Genomic DNA, 17,599 nt, shown 5'->3' on the forward strand with positions numbered 1-17,599 from the left:
ATCTTGGATGCTGGGAAATTTCAGCATAAAACCATAAAGAGAGAAAATGACTGTAGTAGCAGCTAAGCAGAAGTTGTCCTCCCACTGTGTTACGTTTTCATCTTCAAAGCTACGTTAATGCATGCAAAGTGCCGGTTTTCTGCTGTCACGTATCTGGGTGGTGGCTGCCAGAAGAACTGACAAACCCCAGAGGCATGCAAAATGCATTCGTATTTTTATGGCGTTAGGAGAGAGCTACACTACTGATGAGGGGCAAAGAGTGGGCTGCAGAGTTTGCTCTGCTAATGATCTCTGCTGTGTCTCCCTGATGATTTCCCAGTTTAGCAGGGGGTGGTACATCTGTGTGTGATTATAATGTGGATGTGCTGAGGTCTCCTAGCTGTATGCTAGGGGAATAGCTACTTTGTCACTTCAAGCTCACAAGCCCTTGGTGATCTGAAACACCTGTTTTCTGCAATTTACTTCTTTATATTCAATACTCCCTTAAATATCATGATTAAGGTTTCTCTGTTTCTGTGGCACAAAATGGCACTGAGCGCATTGAAGAAGGATGGTTGTGATTAAGGCAGTAGATTAAGACTTGGAGTACGGTGCCCGAAGAGGTCCCTTGTCCAGCATAAGACAAGCCTCAGTTCCCCCATCATGACAGTGGGAAGGAAGGCTAAAAATTTTGTGTGTAGGTAACATGCCCAGGTACTACACTAATCAATATACAAGAATGAAAAAAAATCCTAGCAAACAGGAATATGTATGGCTCTTTCTGGATCTTGTTCAGTGCAGAATTTGCCTATGAAAATATGTCTAGTATTAATTAAAAAGATGCATTTTAATTGTGATGATAAAGTTCTTAGAGCAAGATCCAATATATTCTGAAACTGTGTTTTAGCAAGTGGTGTGACAGCCTAGGATTAGCTTATTGTAAGTAACTTTTTCTTCTCCCCTCCCCCCCCCCCTTTTTTTTTTTAACAAGGGCCTGTCCAGACTATTCAGTGAAATTACAATAAATCCCCTACAACTGCGTAAATCAAAAAGAATATAAACCTGTTTCTAGGAGAATAGGATTCTCTTATATGCTAGCATTCTGTTTCAAAAACATACCAAACATGACATGTCCTTAGGTGCCTTAGGATTTATCATGTATTTGGATTGGGCTATTACAAAACGACTCTAATCAGGATTAAACCTTGCACCCTGGGAATTAGGGGGTGATGAGATTACGTGATAGTCAAAGGAGCTTTAGAAGATCAAAGCCTTTTTGTGAGAATAATATCGTTATTTTATTCCTGTAAAATAAGATTTCTTTTTAACTTGCATTTCATCTTATTCTCTCTCTGCATGTTCATAAATAGGTAATATAAAGCTGTGGCCTTGCTGGAGCCATTGATATTTTAGTAATAGAATCCAGTGGGTCCAGGATTTTACCCACCCTGGGAAATATCACAACAACCACTTTTTACTTATCAGAAACTGTGATATCTCATGAATAAAGAGCATGTCAAATAATGATTATTTCTGAAAGTTTACAACTCCTTTAGCTAAACAGCGAAACAAAGGATTTGGCTACGGGCTCTGACTTTGTAGAACCAATCTGCCTCAGACCTGCCAAATTGCTAAGTACGTCTTTGGTTAAATGTAAATCTCTGAGTTAAATCATAAAACACAATCAAAAGGAGAAGCGGCTGGCTACCACCCTGCTGATATTCGCTAGGATGTCTGGGGCCAGTTTGGATTTCTAGATGTGATGCAGTTGTATTGTTTCCTTTTGGTAAAGTCTGATGCAATGATTTGGAGGCTTGAGTAAGGCTGCTTCATTGCTCCAGGGCCCCGATCTTGCTTGTGCTTTCTGTCCTCCAAGGTGCTTCTGGTGTCACTCCCTCTGCAGTCGCTGGCCCACGACGTAGAGCTCAGGGTGAGAGGCTGACCTGTTGGACTCCTTCATTTCAGAAATGCTAGGGCTGTTCCAGGCGTCACCTCCTTTTCTGGGGCTCTCCTCCAAGCTGCAGAAAGGAAGGTGCTTAAGTTAAGAGGCTAATGAATCGTGACTTTTTAAAACAATGCCGATTAGACCATGTTAACCCATTGAGCACAAAATGCTGCACAAGTACTGTGTAATTCCTTGTCTCTTTCTATGTACTTCGTTATACGTGGTCTGGATTTTATTCTCTATATTCCCTCCTTTGTGATGCCAAATGCATTGTACTGTCCCCTCCCAAAACTCTCTTGGGAAGTAAATATTTTGAATGTTTAACAGGAGATCAGCATGAATGTGAGTTCACCTGTGGATAAAGACGGGTCTAAACTAAAAGTCTTGTTCCAAATCCAAATTCCACTGGAAGAAAGGTCTTACCTCTGTTATGTATATTTTTTTTTTGTTTTTTAGCATGCTTACTGTAATTTCTGTGTATGCCAACATGACTATGGGGTACATATTCTGGTGGTATAAATCTGCCACTTTGCAAACAGGAGAACTGAGGCACAGAAAGGGTAAATGGTGTTCCTAAGGTCACGCAGGCAAACTCTAGGGACACAGGGACTTGAACGAATGTCTCTAGAGCGACAGGGTTTGCCTACGCTTTTGAGGAACCAAGACTGGTCATAGCAGAAAAGCTATTCAGGAATATCTCACTCTACGGGCAACACGAAGCAATAAAAGTAGTTTAAACTAAACAGGAGGAAATATTTCAGAGTTATTTGGGAATCATTTTTGTATTTTCAGTACATAAACTGCCTTAAACTAAATTACCTTTTGACTATAAACAAGCTGTTATATTCGTATTCTAACTGCTGGGGCCTTAATGATCTGAACGGCTGGATGAAGAGATTTGTGACCAGTCATAAAAATCTAATCCAGATTCAAATGTTCCCAAATGCAGAAGGTCTCACTTACACTACTTGCTTTGGGCCCGACTCGCCGAAATCCCTTCTCAGTCCCCCCACCTTGAACAATAACTCTGTTGCATTTAGTCTTTCATCTCTCCTCTACCTCTTGGAAGATTAACAGCACCAATGAAATAATATTTTGTTTGACTACATACACAGAAATCCTATTATAGATTAAAAGGGTTTCGGTAAGCAGAGCAATTGCACACGTTATGTCGTGATAATATGCCAGTAACTGTCGATTATTATCAACCAGTGACCAAGCTCAGAAACCAGCAAAGTTGCTCAGCGTATCAATTGTAATGGCTGGAGCACCGAAACCTTAACTTGAAACGTTTGTTACGAGGAGGCCTGGTGTGGTTAATGAACTTGAGGGAGCAAGATGGATCAGAGTGTGGTGGTTGGTCTGTTATTCTGTCAGTGACATCCACTGTAAGAGCATGGGTGCAGTGGCACGTGGAGCTCACAGCTGCGGCAACCATGCTGGTCCTCAGCAGGAGGAGATGAGCAGCAGTGATGACAAGGGCTCTCAGTTTTCGCAACATGCAGACGCCTAAAACAGCACATCTGTGCCTGTCAGCACATTTGCTATGTTGTTCGTATTAGGATCTTCAAAGCAAGATCTGTAAAAGTTTACTCCAAGCAGCTTATTTTAAATTTAAGCGAAGAAGCAATAGTGTATTACGTCTTAAATCAATGCATGTGATAATTAATGGGATAAATTCTCATTTACTTATACCGATATATTTGGACTAATTTAGTAGGGCTACTCTTGACATCCATTTGTATAAATGGGAAGATGAATTTGGCTCGGTATATATTTCATTCCTCCAAAATGACTAGAAATGCTATATTTAATAACACTTGGATATGTAATTTTTTTCATGAAAAAGATGATTTTATTTACAGTGCTTTTTTATATTACTCTTCATGCTGTGACAGACTACAATACATAGATAATACACAGCACTGAAGCGTGAATTAACTAACAATTTATAATAGGCTGTTTTTAAAATTGATCCATAAAACTGCCAGGGCTTTTGTCTTGCAAGGTTTGATATAAAGCCTCTTTTGAAAACATTTCTTTCTGCTAGTAGACCCTGAGGTAGACAAAGCTGAATTCACCCAGTACGTAACAAGAATGGAAAACCCTTGTAACAATGTAGATTTTTTTTAGGGAATCTTTGAATGTCAGAGTATAATGCGATATTAGAACTGAGAATGCAAAACTGCTGCTGTTTCCCAGTGGCTTTCTCATGTTTTGTTCAGCACATTCCTCTACTGTGAGTGTGGGAAAGTTGGTTCTTTATTTTGTTTTTGGGAGAGGAATGCTTAGGCACCTGACTTTAGCAGACAAGTTCATTTCTCTACTCATAACGCATTGTGTATTTGTGCATTTACAAATGCAATTTTATTTCCCATTAGGGTTGGTCTTGCAATCCCTGCTCATCTGTACTACTCATGTGATTTCAGCTGTTCTGCCGGCAAGAGTGAAAATACTGCTCATGTGAGGAAAGGTTACATGAGCAGGGTCTTAATCCTCTTGTGTAGCTTAAAGCGTAATGAACTTAAAACATACTAAGATGGTGAGAAACTAGAATAACAGCACTTGGTACGTGCTGGCCGTTACACTGATCTCAGAGTACTTTCCAAATACTCACTTCCATTGCATGGCCTTTTTTGTGATTTTTTTTTTTTCAAAGTGGTGGAACAAATTTAAGGTACACCCAGATTTTGCAGAAAATGGCCGCTGATTGTTGTGTCCATGGAATTTGCATGTTCATGTTTAAATTTCCTTAACCTGATTTTTTCAGAGCAACAAATCTCTGGTAGCCGTGGGAGACTTTTCCACTTTGAAAACTGGGCTTGGGCTGCAGACCCATCAGATTTGAAATCAAGACCTAGATCTGAACACCTACCTGACAAGCTCAAAGCTTCAGGCTATAATTATGTCCATACAGATCCTTGCCTACATATTACCTGTCAGTCCTTCTTGCTGGCTGTTTGAAATATGTTAACACAGAGTTCAGCTGAATGTTTTATTGGCTTAGAGGCTGATGTTAGGAACGATATCCTCTCTCTCAGCCCAAGCCTACCTTTTCATGGTTGTTTGAAGATGTTGATAATCTGAAGGTTATTTCGTAGCTTATAAGAATCGAACGTGGATGTCTTTATCCCCCCGCCAAGCTGGGGAGCTGTGTGCCACAAAGTGGACACTGAATTCCCCCTGGGGTGCCCGTCACAGCAGGCAGCGTAAGGCTTGAACAAGCTGTAGAAAGCAAACTTTTTCCTTCGTTCTGACCGTCAACTGAAATCTGGGGCAAGGTAATGCTGTATAGGTGTCTTTGCCTGGACATCTGTTTTGTGCGTGGCCCCTTTCCCGGGAGTATCTTAACTACAGTAAGTTCCCACCAGAAACTTGGAAAGCCAACATAGTGCTATATCCCTGCTTTTTTGGCCTAAGGTGGACGTATCTCTTACCTTGCCTGGTTAAGCGCAGGTTCGCTGCCAGCTGACACTGGAGCTGGAAGACGAAACTGGACCCCTGGCCGGCGGTCGGAGAAACTTCTCTTCACGAAAGGCTGAGGATTGGCAGCGCTCTGGGACAGCTTTCTGGGCCGGTCTCCAGGCTGCCTGAGAAGCACGCTGCTCCTCTGGGGAAACGGGGGAGCTTCTGGCTGGCTCGTGACCTCTGCTGTGGGTTTGCTGAGTGGCAGCGGAGGTCTGGCTTCAAATAAGGAGGAAGTCACTGGGCAGAATATTGAATGAACATTGCTGCCCCTCTTGGAGGAGAAGGGTTGCTGCTCATCCCCAGTATCCGAACTGGCTTTAGGTCCCTTATACGACTGAGACGGAGAGGTTGGTGGGGAGGGAGCGGCTGGGAACGGAGGCGGGCTTGCGTCTCTGCGGCTGACTGGGGGGCCCGGCAGTCTGTGCGGAGCTGGCGAGCTTTGCCTGTGCCCCGTGGGTGGGCTGAGCAGTTTCCGTGGGGCTGGTGGGGAGGGCAGCTTCTTCTGTATTGGAGGGCTGGGCACCCGGGGGCTAGCTGGAGGACTAGGTTTCCTCTGCATGGTAGGCGAGCTTGGCTGCGAGTTGTTAAACGCCTGCAGAGCATGTCTGTGATGTGCAGGTGGACTGAAAAGCCGTTTCTCAGTTGGTGGAGAAGAAGGAGGAGTTCTTGTTGGGGAGACTCTCCTGACAAAAGTTGAGCTTTTTTCATTTTTCCTCAGTGAATCGGGAGAACTGTGCTTCTGGTATTGCATTGAAGCTGCAAGTGAACTGGGCTCGTTACTCTCTGAGCTATTACCGTATGTTTTTGAAACACCACTGGGATTTTGAAGAGGAATAATTTTATGGGTTTGCTTATACAAATCTGCAGCCTCTTTTCTCTGGGTTGCCAGGATCTCTTCTTGGCTAGGGATGTGCACGTTCGTAGGATTCAGCTCCAGAGAGTATTTCCGAAGTTTCTCATCCGCTCCAATATTCCTTACAGCTTTATTAGCAATCGCATTGGGGTTGTTGATATTTTTACTTGGTAATAAGTCAATGGACTGGAGAGAGGCTTTGATTTTTGGGGAAACGTGTGCTCTCTTACTAGCGTGAAGTTCTGTTTTGGCAGGCTTTTTGGCATCTTCTGAAGAGTTCCCTTCTATTCTTGCAGTTTCTTCAGACTCAGAGAAGCCAAAGGAAGTGTCCATTAACATTTCAGGAGGTGGTGGTGGCAGATTTTCAATGTCTTCATCAGTCTCCTTTGTGTCCTTTGAACTTAATTCTGCAGGTGGTACAGGAGGAAAGGCATTTGGAAAGTTTGAACAAACTGCATTGGCGTTTTGAAGGTTTATGTCTTCTACTGGTGAAATACGATGTTTAAGATTTAAAGGTGCCAGGCCCTTCTGAAAGGGAAGGGTGGGTGGAATAACTGGAAGTCCAAATTTTCTGATGCACTTTATTGGTCCTAAAGATCTTAGAGGTGTGGCTTTTACAAGGTCATCAGTAGGACTGAACGTTTCAATAAGCTTTCTGACAGACTTGCGGGAGGCACAGCTACTGCTGTTCGGGATTTGTGTTCCAGGAGGCTCGTCATCTTTGCTGCCTGATGACTCCCGTGGGGACGCAGTAGATCTTGAAGGCTTCTTGCCTCTTCTTTCCTCCAGATGATTGGCAGGATTTTGATCAACTGTGTACAAAGGGACTTTGTCCTGGTTAGGCAGAATGCTGAAATTTTTGGAGAGACAAGCCTTCAGTTTGCTAGAGGATCTGGATGTAACGTGCTCGTCCTGTAAATAAGGTGCTGTTCTTGATTTCCGAGGCTCTTGATTGCTGTCTGTGTCCTTGTTTCTGTAAAACATTTCCATTCTTTTGTTGAGCTCTTTCTGAGTTCTTTGAAGCTCTAGAAGGGTTGGGTCCTCTGCCTGGCTTCTGAGGGACTCCTCTGACCTGGACCGTCGTTGTTTCACTAAGGTTTTCTGGCTACCTGTTGCTGTGCTGGGCCTTGCTCTTAGGATTGCTCTTCCACTCTCATCCTCTAGCCATTCTTTATGCCCGCATTTAGCTGGGACAAACTTGATTTTTTCACTGATGGCATCTTTCATCTTCAGAATCATTTCCTCTGTCTCTGCATTCTCCGTCCTCTTGATGGACTGCCTTTGCGTGTTATCAGTTAGCGCAGGTGAAGACAGAGGCCTTCTCGGCAGGGTATCCTTCCCCATTTCTGATAAGCTTGTGTTGTCGTCATCCTCCCCCAGGGTGCTCCCTTCATCATCATCAGAAGGAAAATCTGTGGATTCACAGATTTTGAAATGTTCACCTTCCTGAGTAGAATCAGACTGGAAGGAGTTGTAAGAATGGCTTTTGCTCAGGCTTGCATGCTGGGGCACGGCAGAAATATCTTCTGGTACTCCACCCTGACAAGAAGCCACTTCTTGACTCTGAACAGATGAGTAAAACATATCTTTAAAATGCCTTTCAAGCGCACAGTCATGGGATGTGACTGTGCCTGCTGGTGCAGTCCCATTGCGCGTGCGCTCAACAGTTCCGGTGTGCTTTTGGGATAGATGGCCATGTGCACAGGAATCACAGCTTGCTTGTCTTCCAAGCTGACCGAGAGCACTGAAATCTTTGATAGATTCACTGTCCGCTCCAATGCCACTGTCCTCAGAGTAGAGTGTTCTGTCATCACCGTGGGACGGAGAGGATCCCACTGTAGAGGCTTCGAGCAGGCTTATTGTCCGTAGCAGGCGCTCATCAAAACTTTGCTTTGCTTTCAGTTTTCCTTCCAAGTTGCCTGCAGCAGACTGCAGGTAGCTGCATGTCTCCTGCAGGACGTTGGAGGTGAGGGAAGCCACCGTTCCGTTTAGTAACTGCATTTTATTGACTGTGTACTGCAGTAATTGTTGCAACAGATCAGGGTGCTCCCTCAAATCTTTTTTTGCTGGCCATGCCAGATTCCCACCTACGTCTTTGAGAAGATTTTCCCCATCATTGGCAATTTCTTCCAAGAGCTGGTTGATTTCATCAAAGCGAAGCACCAGGAAGCTTACCATCTGCTGCAAGAAGAGCTGAGTTTGCGTAGCCTGGCTGGCCATATGAAGAATAGCTTCAAATTTGGAGAGGTTGGGATTTAAGTAGGCATAAGCACTCTGATGAGCCTTAACAAGCAGTTCTGGGAAATCTACCTTTTTTTCCGTCTCTTGTGGGGGCAAAATGGACTTTTCTTTAATTTTGCAAGGTCGACCTTGCTTTGCTAGTTTATGACTTTTTTGCTTTTTTCCTTTCTTTGGGATTTTCTTTCCTTTGCTTTCATTCTTGTCATCCCAAATGAAAGCTGATGCTTCTGATTCACAGGAGCTTTGCTTTCTGATCTGTATGTCCTCAGTGATATGTTTTTGAGACTCAATGAGCTCAGACATAGCTACTTCAGCATCTCTGGCTGTCCTGTCAATTTTCTTTTCTTCCCTGGCAATCTGGGGATCTGAATGAGCCTTGGAAGATAATTGGAAATTATCGTTTTTGTCTTGCTCCGATATTTTCTCCTCATTTTCTCTCAGGCAGTCTTTCCTTGGAATCCCATACTGGCCAAATTCATCAATAGTGTAACAAGATGAACCTTTCACTAGCAATGGAATTCCTTTATCTCCTGGATCAACATGCAAAATACCTCTGGGTTTATTGAAAGCCTTAAGACCACTTCTTGCGATACTGTTAGCAATCTCGCTGCGAGATGGTGTGCAGCCCATCTTTTCTTCCTCTTTGGCTTTATTTTTGATTAAATATCCAAACGACCAAGGAAAATACAACAAAGATTCAAACTCACTGTTTCATCCTGAACTCCAGACCGGCCTTTTTCTCACAAGTTTTCATCGCAATCCCAGTTTTATTGCTAGTTGGCGTTGTTTACTTGGAATCTCATACGCCTACTGCCCAAGATCTGGTCTTGATGATGTGCACTATCCTGTTGTATTGTTTCCACTCGGATTTTCTTCTTTGATTCAAAAAAGGAGTGTGAAAGCTCTGATGAATTTAGAGCTAATGGATTAAGAGGACTTGCGTACCTCGTTTCTGTCTTGACAGATGTCCACTACAAATAAGATTTTAAGCTCATTAGGTTAAGCAGGCTCCAGCCAGTCAGCACCCATGTTGAAGATTTTTTTTTTCTTCCACACTATATTGGGAGGCAAAAGAACTTGGTACCCGGATACATAGTCTCTCCTTTTTTCCCTTGTTACAGGAAAAATACTATACAATTGAATGCAGAGATCCAAATGAAGAAACTATTTTGAAACTTTTTTGAAGGGAAACTATTTGAGTAAGGGTGCAAATGCCGCTGATACTCTAGCCAAGAGAAGGGTGACCTTGACAGAACATGTATCTACTGGAGAGTACAAGACGTGGAATCAAACTGATTTGAGATGCCTGTTAAACTTCTGCCATCAGGCTCTTCAGTGTTTTTCCTGTTTCTGAGTGACAAGCTGTTTATTTTTTCCTTCTGTGCCTTCCAAACAAAGTTTTGTTGTTTTTTTTTTTCCCTCAGGTGATCATTCATAGCAAGTTTTTTTTTTTTCCCCTGTTTCAGACGGCTCCTCAACCTGAAAAGCTGAACTGCACGATAGTATACTATTTGTGGAATATGTTTTGCATATGCAGTTAAGATGGTGTCTAAATCTAGTGGATCTAATCTGGAGAATTTCAGATTAAAAAATATTAAAAGCACCTTTTATTTGTTCTCATTGTGAATGCTGTTAATTAAACATTCCCTTCCCCCATCATAGTTTTCTCTAAACTCATATATCTCTAAAATGAAAATTCACTTTTTCCTTCCTCTGACTATTTAGGGATAAAATTTGAATGTGTTCTTTGCAGCCACAAAAGTGAAAAGTTTACTTCTTTTCATCAAGTAGGGCTTAGTCCTCTTAATTCCATGAATTCAAGGGTTAAAACTCTAAGAAAAAAATTTATAGACACACTAGGTTAAAAATATAGACTCTGTTCTGAAAAAAATTAAGAACCATTCCTCAAATCACTTCTAAAACCAGGACAGAATTGCTCCTCTTGTTGCATCTTTTTACCACTTCCCCCAATTGCTGCTTCCCTTTCTCTCAAGAAAACAAACCCCAGAGCAATCCTACTCTGGAAGAGAATTTAAAGAAGCCACTGGAATACTGTGATGAAGCAGAAGAAGACAGATTCACAGAACGGTTGAGGTTGGAAGGGGCCTCTGGAGATTGTGTTGTCTAACCCCCTGCTCAGAGCAGGGTCAACTGGAACAGGTTGCTCAGGCCTGTGTCCAAGTTTTGCACATCTCCGAGGGTGGAGACCCCACAGACTCTGTGGGCAACCTGCTCTGGTGTCTGACCACCCTCACAATGAAAGTGTTTTCTTATGTTCAGAGAGAATTTCCTGTGTTCCGGTTTGTGCCTGTTGCCTCTCGTCCAGTCACTGGGCACCACTGAGAAGAGCCTGGCTCCATCCTTCTTTACATCCACCCATCAGGTGTTTATAAACATTGATAAGATACTCCCTGAGCCTTCTCTTCTCCACCTAAACGGTCTCAGCTCTCCCAGCCTTTCCTCATATGAGAGATATTCCAATCCCTTAATAATGTCAGTGGCCCTTTGCTGGACTCGCTCCACCAGGTCCCATGTCTCTCTGACTGGGAAGCCCATACCTGGACCCACCATCTCCAGATGGGGCCTTACCAGCGCCGAGTAGAGGGGAAGAATCGCCCCCCTGTACCTGCTGGCCGCGTTCTTCCTCAAACAGCCAGTATGTGGTTGGCCTGCTTTGCAGTGAGGGCACGTTGCTGGCTCGTGTTCAACTTGGTGTCTACCAGGACTCCCAGGTCCTTCTCTGCACAGCTGCTTTCCAACCAGTTGGCCGCCAGCTTTTGCTGGTGCGTGGGGTTATTCCTTCCCAGGTGCAGGACTTTACTTCCTTCTTCCTTTGAATGACTGTCATATCACTTTCATTTGTTTTTCTCTAGCTATTTCCAGTATGCTATGCATTAAAATCATACTGGAAATGTATGTGTTGTTTATTTCAGAGATCTTTAAAATATAAAATGTTTTAAAAAGGCATATGTTTTGTCCTACCTGTAATTGCAGTTTACTTGTATATGCCATGTGACTATTTAACATTGTGCCAAGCTTTAGCTGCTGTGAGAGAGCAGAAACTTTGTGCCTGTTTTCATCACTTCTGGAATTGTGTTTTTGTCATCAGTGTTTTCATTACTAAGCATATTTTAATTTGAGCGTTTGAGGCACTTAAAAACAAAATGCAGGGAAACTGCCTTTACCTCCTGATCGTACAACAAAAGAGAAGACAAAACACCTAATTTGGGTAAAAAGCCGAGGTGGAAGTAATTATTGAAGAGAATGACAAACCAATATTTTTGAGAGCAAGGGGATGAGACGAACCTGGTCTGTAATTTTTGAATGCTGTATGCGGTTCGCATTACCGATGCAGTTACTATAGAACTATTTTGGTTTACAACATTACAGGACACAAACAGAAAGGGAAACATGTTCACACGGGTGCCTAAGTGGTGTTAGCTTTGAGCCTTCTAACTCGAGCCGTTTTACAAGCGCCCCAAATCAATACAAAACTATTTCTGATGAGCTGAACTTAGGAAAGTACCAAAGACGAGATAATTAAGAGAGAATTTCCCTTATCTTTCAGCTCCCTCTCTTGAGGGAGGAGGTGCTTGGGGCCGGAGGAGCAGGGCAGAGGCTTTGTGCAACGTGTGATTTGCTTGGTCGCGATCATGGCGCAGCTGGGGTTAGGTAAGACAGGTGTGCATGTGGCCTTGGTTTAAAATCTGTTTGCTCTTCCTTTCATAGGCAAGGAATGAAAGGAACTCCTACTGTTAAGATGAGCAGTATTTTCAGTTGGAGCAGATGGTCTGGTCACACAGTGCTTCCTGAAGGGAAGGACTGAAGGGAAGGGAAAGCCCTCACTGTTTAGCCCATCAGGCATAGTGGATGCACAGGGTAATAAAAACTAAAGAATAAAAACTAAAGTTTGAAAGTGGGATCAGTAGCACTGGAAGTGCCCTAGGAAAGGGGCAGAACGAGGGCTTAACCTTGATGGCGGTGCGGTATTCGGAGTCCAGAGGTGCAGCCACGGAGGTAACTGTGGGGTGGATTTTAGGGACGTATTGAACGGGAAAGTCAGTTGGTAAAAGCCATATGAAATTTCAGTGTGGAACTCATTGCATAAACTGAAAAATTATGACTCAAGGAAAAAGATGAGGGACTGCTTTGAGAGGCTGCAGGATGTGAAAGGGGAATGCACATAAATGCTTGCATCAGTTTGTTAAAAACTTAAAGTTTGTGTACCTGTGGATAACTTTTGAGGGAAATCGAGTTTTGGTTCGCTGGGAGATCATGGAGTGCCTGAGAGATAAAACCAACTTTAAAGAGCTCTTTCACTCTGAAATGAACTTTTTTTTTTTTTTTAAATCAGCAAATTGAATATAACCAGGAACCTGTCATATCTGTAGGTCTTGATGTCAACGAATGAGAACTTGCTGCTTTTTATTTCAGCTTCTCCTGCAGGGCTGACACTGTTCAGGGAGATGGACTAGATTCTCTCCTTTCTGCAATCACTAGCAGAATTACTTGCAAAGTTTTGTTCTGTTTCCTCTGTGGAAACACACTGATGATGGTAGGATAGTAGGAATACCACAGAGGACATTTTTTTGAAGTAAATTTAGTTGCAAAGAGTTAACTGAAACTAGGGAGTGTTTTTTTTTTTTCTTCTTTTAAGTCTTAAATTGCTCCTCTTTCTGCAGTAATAATACTTTATAAGGGAATTAATAGAGGAAGAAATATTAGTAGAAAATTAAATAGACTTAATTTTAGGGCTCTGCCTGTACAGGGATGTTGAACACTGATGCCCCGCAGCAGCCGAGGAAAATTCGGCAAGTACTAACACTGCTCGAGGTCAGTAGTAGTTCTGTGAGATATACTTGTGTGTGCCTTTATTGCTTTTGAAACATGTATTCTGGTCCCTTGGTCACCATTTCTTATTGCTAAGAAATTTGTGGGTACTTAAAAACCTGCTGCCTGTCATAGCTAGTATATTCACTGCTGGTTTCAGTAGTTAAAAGATAAAACGACAGTGATTGGCCAAAATGTAGGAGTTGGGATCAAGAATTGTGTGAAATAGCAGAAAGCTTCAGCTACAGATTTCCAGAATTATTATTAAGAAATCAAAAGGGAACAGTCCTATTATTCTAGGCAGTGGTTACACCAGTTCTCACAAGTGAAAGAAGGTTTGCAGCTGTGGAGCATTTCTGAGAAAAGCTTTTTATTGGAGAAGGGGAATGGGTTCCCTTACCTAATGCATCTCAGGGAATCCCTGAAACCTGAGCTAAATACAGCATTCCTCTTGGCTTCCTATCCCAGGGTGTCCCACGCCATGGTGTACGCACTGCTAGCTTCTGTAAACCATGTCCTACTAGCACGTAGCCTAGTGAGCGGCAGCTGCTGCTCCCGCTGCACGCCAGCGTGGTGCACCGGGGCGGCTGTCCTGCCGCAAGTCCTGCCAGGCATTTTCTCCTTTCACTGCCTGTGCTGCTAGTGAGAGGAGCTGGATGGATCTTGAGGAAGCGCTAGACTGGCGGCAGGGGAGCTCTGAGCATCAGTAATCCAAAAGCAGTAGACGGGAAGGAGCTGGCATTTGCCTACATCTAGCTGAAACTAGAAACCACAATTTACATTGCAGGGAGCCTGCTAGCTGATGCTGGGAGTGGGAAGGAAGGGCGGCATGTAAAACCATTAAAGGGAAATATGAAATAAGATTAGTTCCAAGAATGATTCTCCAGGACTTCACCAGTAACCCCTCTCAGCCCAGTGCTTTCCATTCAACTCTACTCAATGCTGTTTCCCTTTGTGCTTGTGCTTTGCCCACATTGCAGCTCTCCTAAATTCTAGTCTAGCTCCGGCATTGCTAGCAATTTCCATGCCAGGCACCTCACTAAAGCCCAGCTAGGGAAATGATGGGAGGGGCTGGAGTGAGTGACAAGGACAGGTAACCTTTTCTGTAGGAGAGAAATGTCCTGACTGCAGGTGGATACACAGCTTCCCCGTTTCAAACCCAGCGCCGCGGGTAGCTCCTGGAGTATAGGTCGTCTTTTGAACGTGCTGGCTGTCTTCCAGGCAATTCAAAGCGGCACTGAAATCGGTATGTAAGCACGCTCACTTTCAAACCTCTCTGCTGTCCTAATCCTTGCTCTAGAATAGTTGTACTTGGAGTTGCAGCATCTTCCATAGCCATTTAAACAATTCTTTCCCTCTGAAATTAAGCGTGTGAAAACGAAGGAACTGGGTTAGTAACATACTATTTCTGCCCCAAGGAGAAACAAGAACTGAAATAACATTTTATTTAAAAAAGACTGGTCGCTCACAGGCGTTGTTTCCCCATCTTCTTCCTGACTCGTTGAGAGCTGCTGCAGTTGTTGTTCAGGACATCCCAGTTCCCCAGGTGCTAAACAACTGTGCTGCTTATGGCACCACCGAATGAGTTGGACAGGACAGGCTGAACAGACTTTTGTTTAGGCTTATATCCTGGTAAGCAGAAGAGATTGAAAAGGATATGGTGCAAAGGTACAGAATAAGGTTTTTAGACTTTGTCCATTTTTAATTTCCATTGCTGGGGAACGGGGGTTGAACTCGGGATGGGCAGGGGTTTTGTGGGCAATGGTGTCTAGTATCCTTTGTGGCTACAGCAGTACGTCATCAGATTCATTTTGAGCTGAAACGTTTGCATTTTTGCCTTTGCGGCTCCAACTAGGAGGATATTCTAGAGCCTGAGATGCTTTATTAGGTGCCTGCTTTTATTTTCTAACAAAAATGTATTCAGATTCAGTTTTATCCTTATATTCTACGTTACCTTTGCATTTACACAACATTCTCCATGGTTTATGGCAGATGGCAACCATATCCTTTGTCTCAGCCAGCAACTCAGTTGCAGTTCTAAATTCTAGTCTAGCTCCAGTATTGCCAGTAATTTCCATTTCAGGCACTTCACTGAAATCCATTATTTGGTATCTGTTCTAATACGTTTCCTTTGCCCAAAAAATCAAGCATCTCACAAAAGGCACATATTAGCTGTCAGCACAAAGCTCGCACTTCATCATGCTTTGTCTTTAGTTATACTTTTATTCGCACTCTTTTTCTCAGGTGCCTTTGAGGTGAATGTAGCAGGCCTGTGTTTTCCTGAGTTACAACTTTTCTCTGCTCTTTTCTGAAATATGGAACGTTTCTAAGAAATGGAAAAATTACCTTTGCTCTTCTTCAGTCATTTAGGATCATGTTTACTATCAAAACTGCACTTCCATATGCCTAATGTTTCAATTTTCAAGTCTCTGTGATTTGAATGCACTGTAGTCCTTGACTTTTACCACTATTCCATTTGTTCTGTTGCCTCCCTTCCACAATTCATATGAGGAAAAACAATAACAAACTGATTAACAAAAAATCAGTTATATTTACTTAGTGGTGACCCTCATTGAGCACCATGTAGAAGGACTTGCTTGAGCTTTTATCCAAGTCAAATTCCCCTGGAATAGCCTGAGCTCAAGCTGTATGAAAATGGGTTTAACACTGCATGGGTTGCTTAGAGATTACCCATGTTTGGACTGAGATCCTTATTAGGTTTAGAGCACTGGATAAGCACCCCTCTCAAAAGCCTACTCGTATGCTGCTACTCTCACTCCTCTGACTGGTTACTAAAATAACTGGGAAGTCTGGATTTCTGAGTTCTATGCTTAAATCTGCCAGTGATTTGTGTGTGACCTTAGAGCAAGTCACTTTAAACAGCTCTCAGCGCACGCGCATTTTAGTTTACAGCTTTCACGATTATGTGGCACCTGAACTCCTCGGTTAAGAAGTGCATTACGTCTTACCACCCCCTGCCTATATCATCCTCCTAGCCGTGCCTCCTACCTGGTCCACAGATCACAGCTCTCTGATCTGTAGTTTGGGGGCCTTTCATTTTCCCTTGGCTTCACTTTTGAGCACGGCATGCCACTGCCTTTATTAAATGCTCCAATCTCTGTGCTGGGTGAACATGGGCAGGTGCAATGGATTAAGGTGATAGATATGTCCTGTAAGTCATCCTGGCTGGTTTCCAGGCCTATCCCCATCTAGGAAAAACAAGAGCCGTAGTCTGCCTGCACACCCAGCAAGTTAATGCTGCTCCAGTGCAGGCTCGCACTCGCTTTGGATGAAACAGGATCTTCTGCTTCGTGAAGGGTGGTTTATTTTAAAATGTCATCTGTAATCATGCAGGGCTGCAAAGAACTGTCTATGTTTTAAGAAGCGTACAGTCTAAATAGCAGTAGCTTTTAATAACGCTGGCTGGAAATTCTAGCTCGGCCTATCCTGGCACAGGTGCGCTCCCCCCTGTATTGAGTTACAGCGTGCGCCCGTCTGCAGCGCTGCACCACCTTTACCAGCTACAGACTAAAGGGGAAAAAATGAGAAAGGGGACACGTGTTTAATACGTCCAGAGTTGAGTCACAGTCAACGAATGCAACAGGTAAGCCAGACTTGAATATACACCTGTAAGGAAAGAAAGCATTGCCACATCCAGCACAGGGTTTTGTTCCGTTTAATAATAAGCAGAGAATCGCCTTCGAAGCGGCACAACCGAACACCCCGCTTGTTGCGCCCCTCCTTTCGCTTCGGTTATGTCAGCTTCGTCACCGCTCTACCGTTACCTGACTCGCCCTGACTTAACTGTGGCAAAGGCCCTGCAACCCTTTCTGTTCCCTTCGGCCTGCTGCGCGCCGGCAGGAAAGGCAAAGGGGTCGGAGGCGCAAAGGGGCCGCCCGGCCTCGCCTCGCCGCAGCCGCCGCCAACGCCACGCGTGAGGGGCCTCGCGCCCTCCCCGGGCGGCCGTTGGCGGCCGTTGGCAGCGCGCGCGCGCGCGCCGGGGGCGGGGCGGCAGGGCCGCGCCGGCAGCCCATAGGCTGGGGGCGGAGGGGGCGGGGCAGGGCCGGGCTCGCGCTCGGCTCCCTCAGCTCGGAGCGGGTGCGGGAGGCCCCGGGAGCGGCCCGGCCCGGCCCGCGCCGCCCGCGGCGAGCAGGTACCGGGGGCGGCAGCCGAGCCTTCCCCTCCGCCTGGCGGCGGGGCGGGCGCGGCACCGGCGGCCTCCTTCTCCTCTCCACCCACCTCCCCCTCCCGCTTTCCGCGCTGAGGCGCCTCCCGGGATGGCG

The 17,599-nt window shown here is 44.4% G+C and overlaps 2 protein-coding genes across 4 annotated transcripts in view; one reads left to right on the forward strand and one right to left on the reverse strand.

Moving 5' to 3' along the window:
* The window catches only part of CLIP4 (CAP-Gly domain containing linker protein family member 4), a 55,607-nt gene that overhangs the window by 3,907 nt on the left and 34,101 nt on the right, over positions 1-17,599 (forward strand). For 2 of the 3 annotated variants that reach the window (XM_068940090.1, XM_068940095.1), the window contains exon 1: positions 17,359-17,469. The exons of the other annotated variant lie outside the window; for it this stretch is intronic. The gene's annotated coding sequence lies outside the window, so the exon portion shown is untranslated. Of the gene's footprint in view, positions 1-17,358; positions 17,470-17,599 lie in introns of those variants that run through there. 3 annotated transcript variants of the gene reach the window in all.
* On the reverse strand, positions 1,098-9,116 carry PCARE (photoreceptor cilium actin regulator). Its single transcript, XM_009690147.2, has 2 exons — positions 5,362-9,116; positions 1,098-1,997 (listed from the first exon to the last, which is right to left on the reverse strand). Exons 1-2 carry the CDS (start codon positions 9,114-9,116, stop codon positions 1,868-1,870), a joined length of 3,885 nt encoding a protein of 1,294 aa, XP_009688442.2. The 3' UTR covers positions 1,098-1,867.

The sequence above is a fragment of the Struthio camelus genome, chromosome 3, assembly GCF_040807025.1.
Source record: "Struthio camelus isolate bStrCam1 chromosome 3, bStrCam1.hap1, whole genome shotgun sequence".
Taxonomy (NCBI): Eukaryota; Metazoa; Chordata; class Aves; order Struthioniformes; family Struthionidae; genus Struthio; species Struthio camelus.

Excerpts from the sequence above, each read along its gene's own strand:
- PCARE (XM_009690147.2), bottom strand. The coding sequence starts at position 9,116 with ATGGGCTGCACACCATCTCGCAGCGAGATTGCTAACAGTATCGCAAGA. Across the intron at positions 1,998-5,361 it reads CCTGCGCTTAACCAGGCAAG|CTTGGAGGAGAGCCCCAGAA; the intron begins GTAAGAGATACG and ends TCCTTTCTGCAG.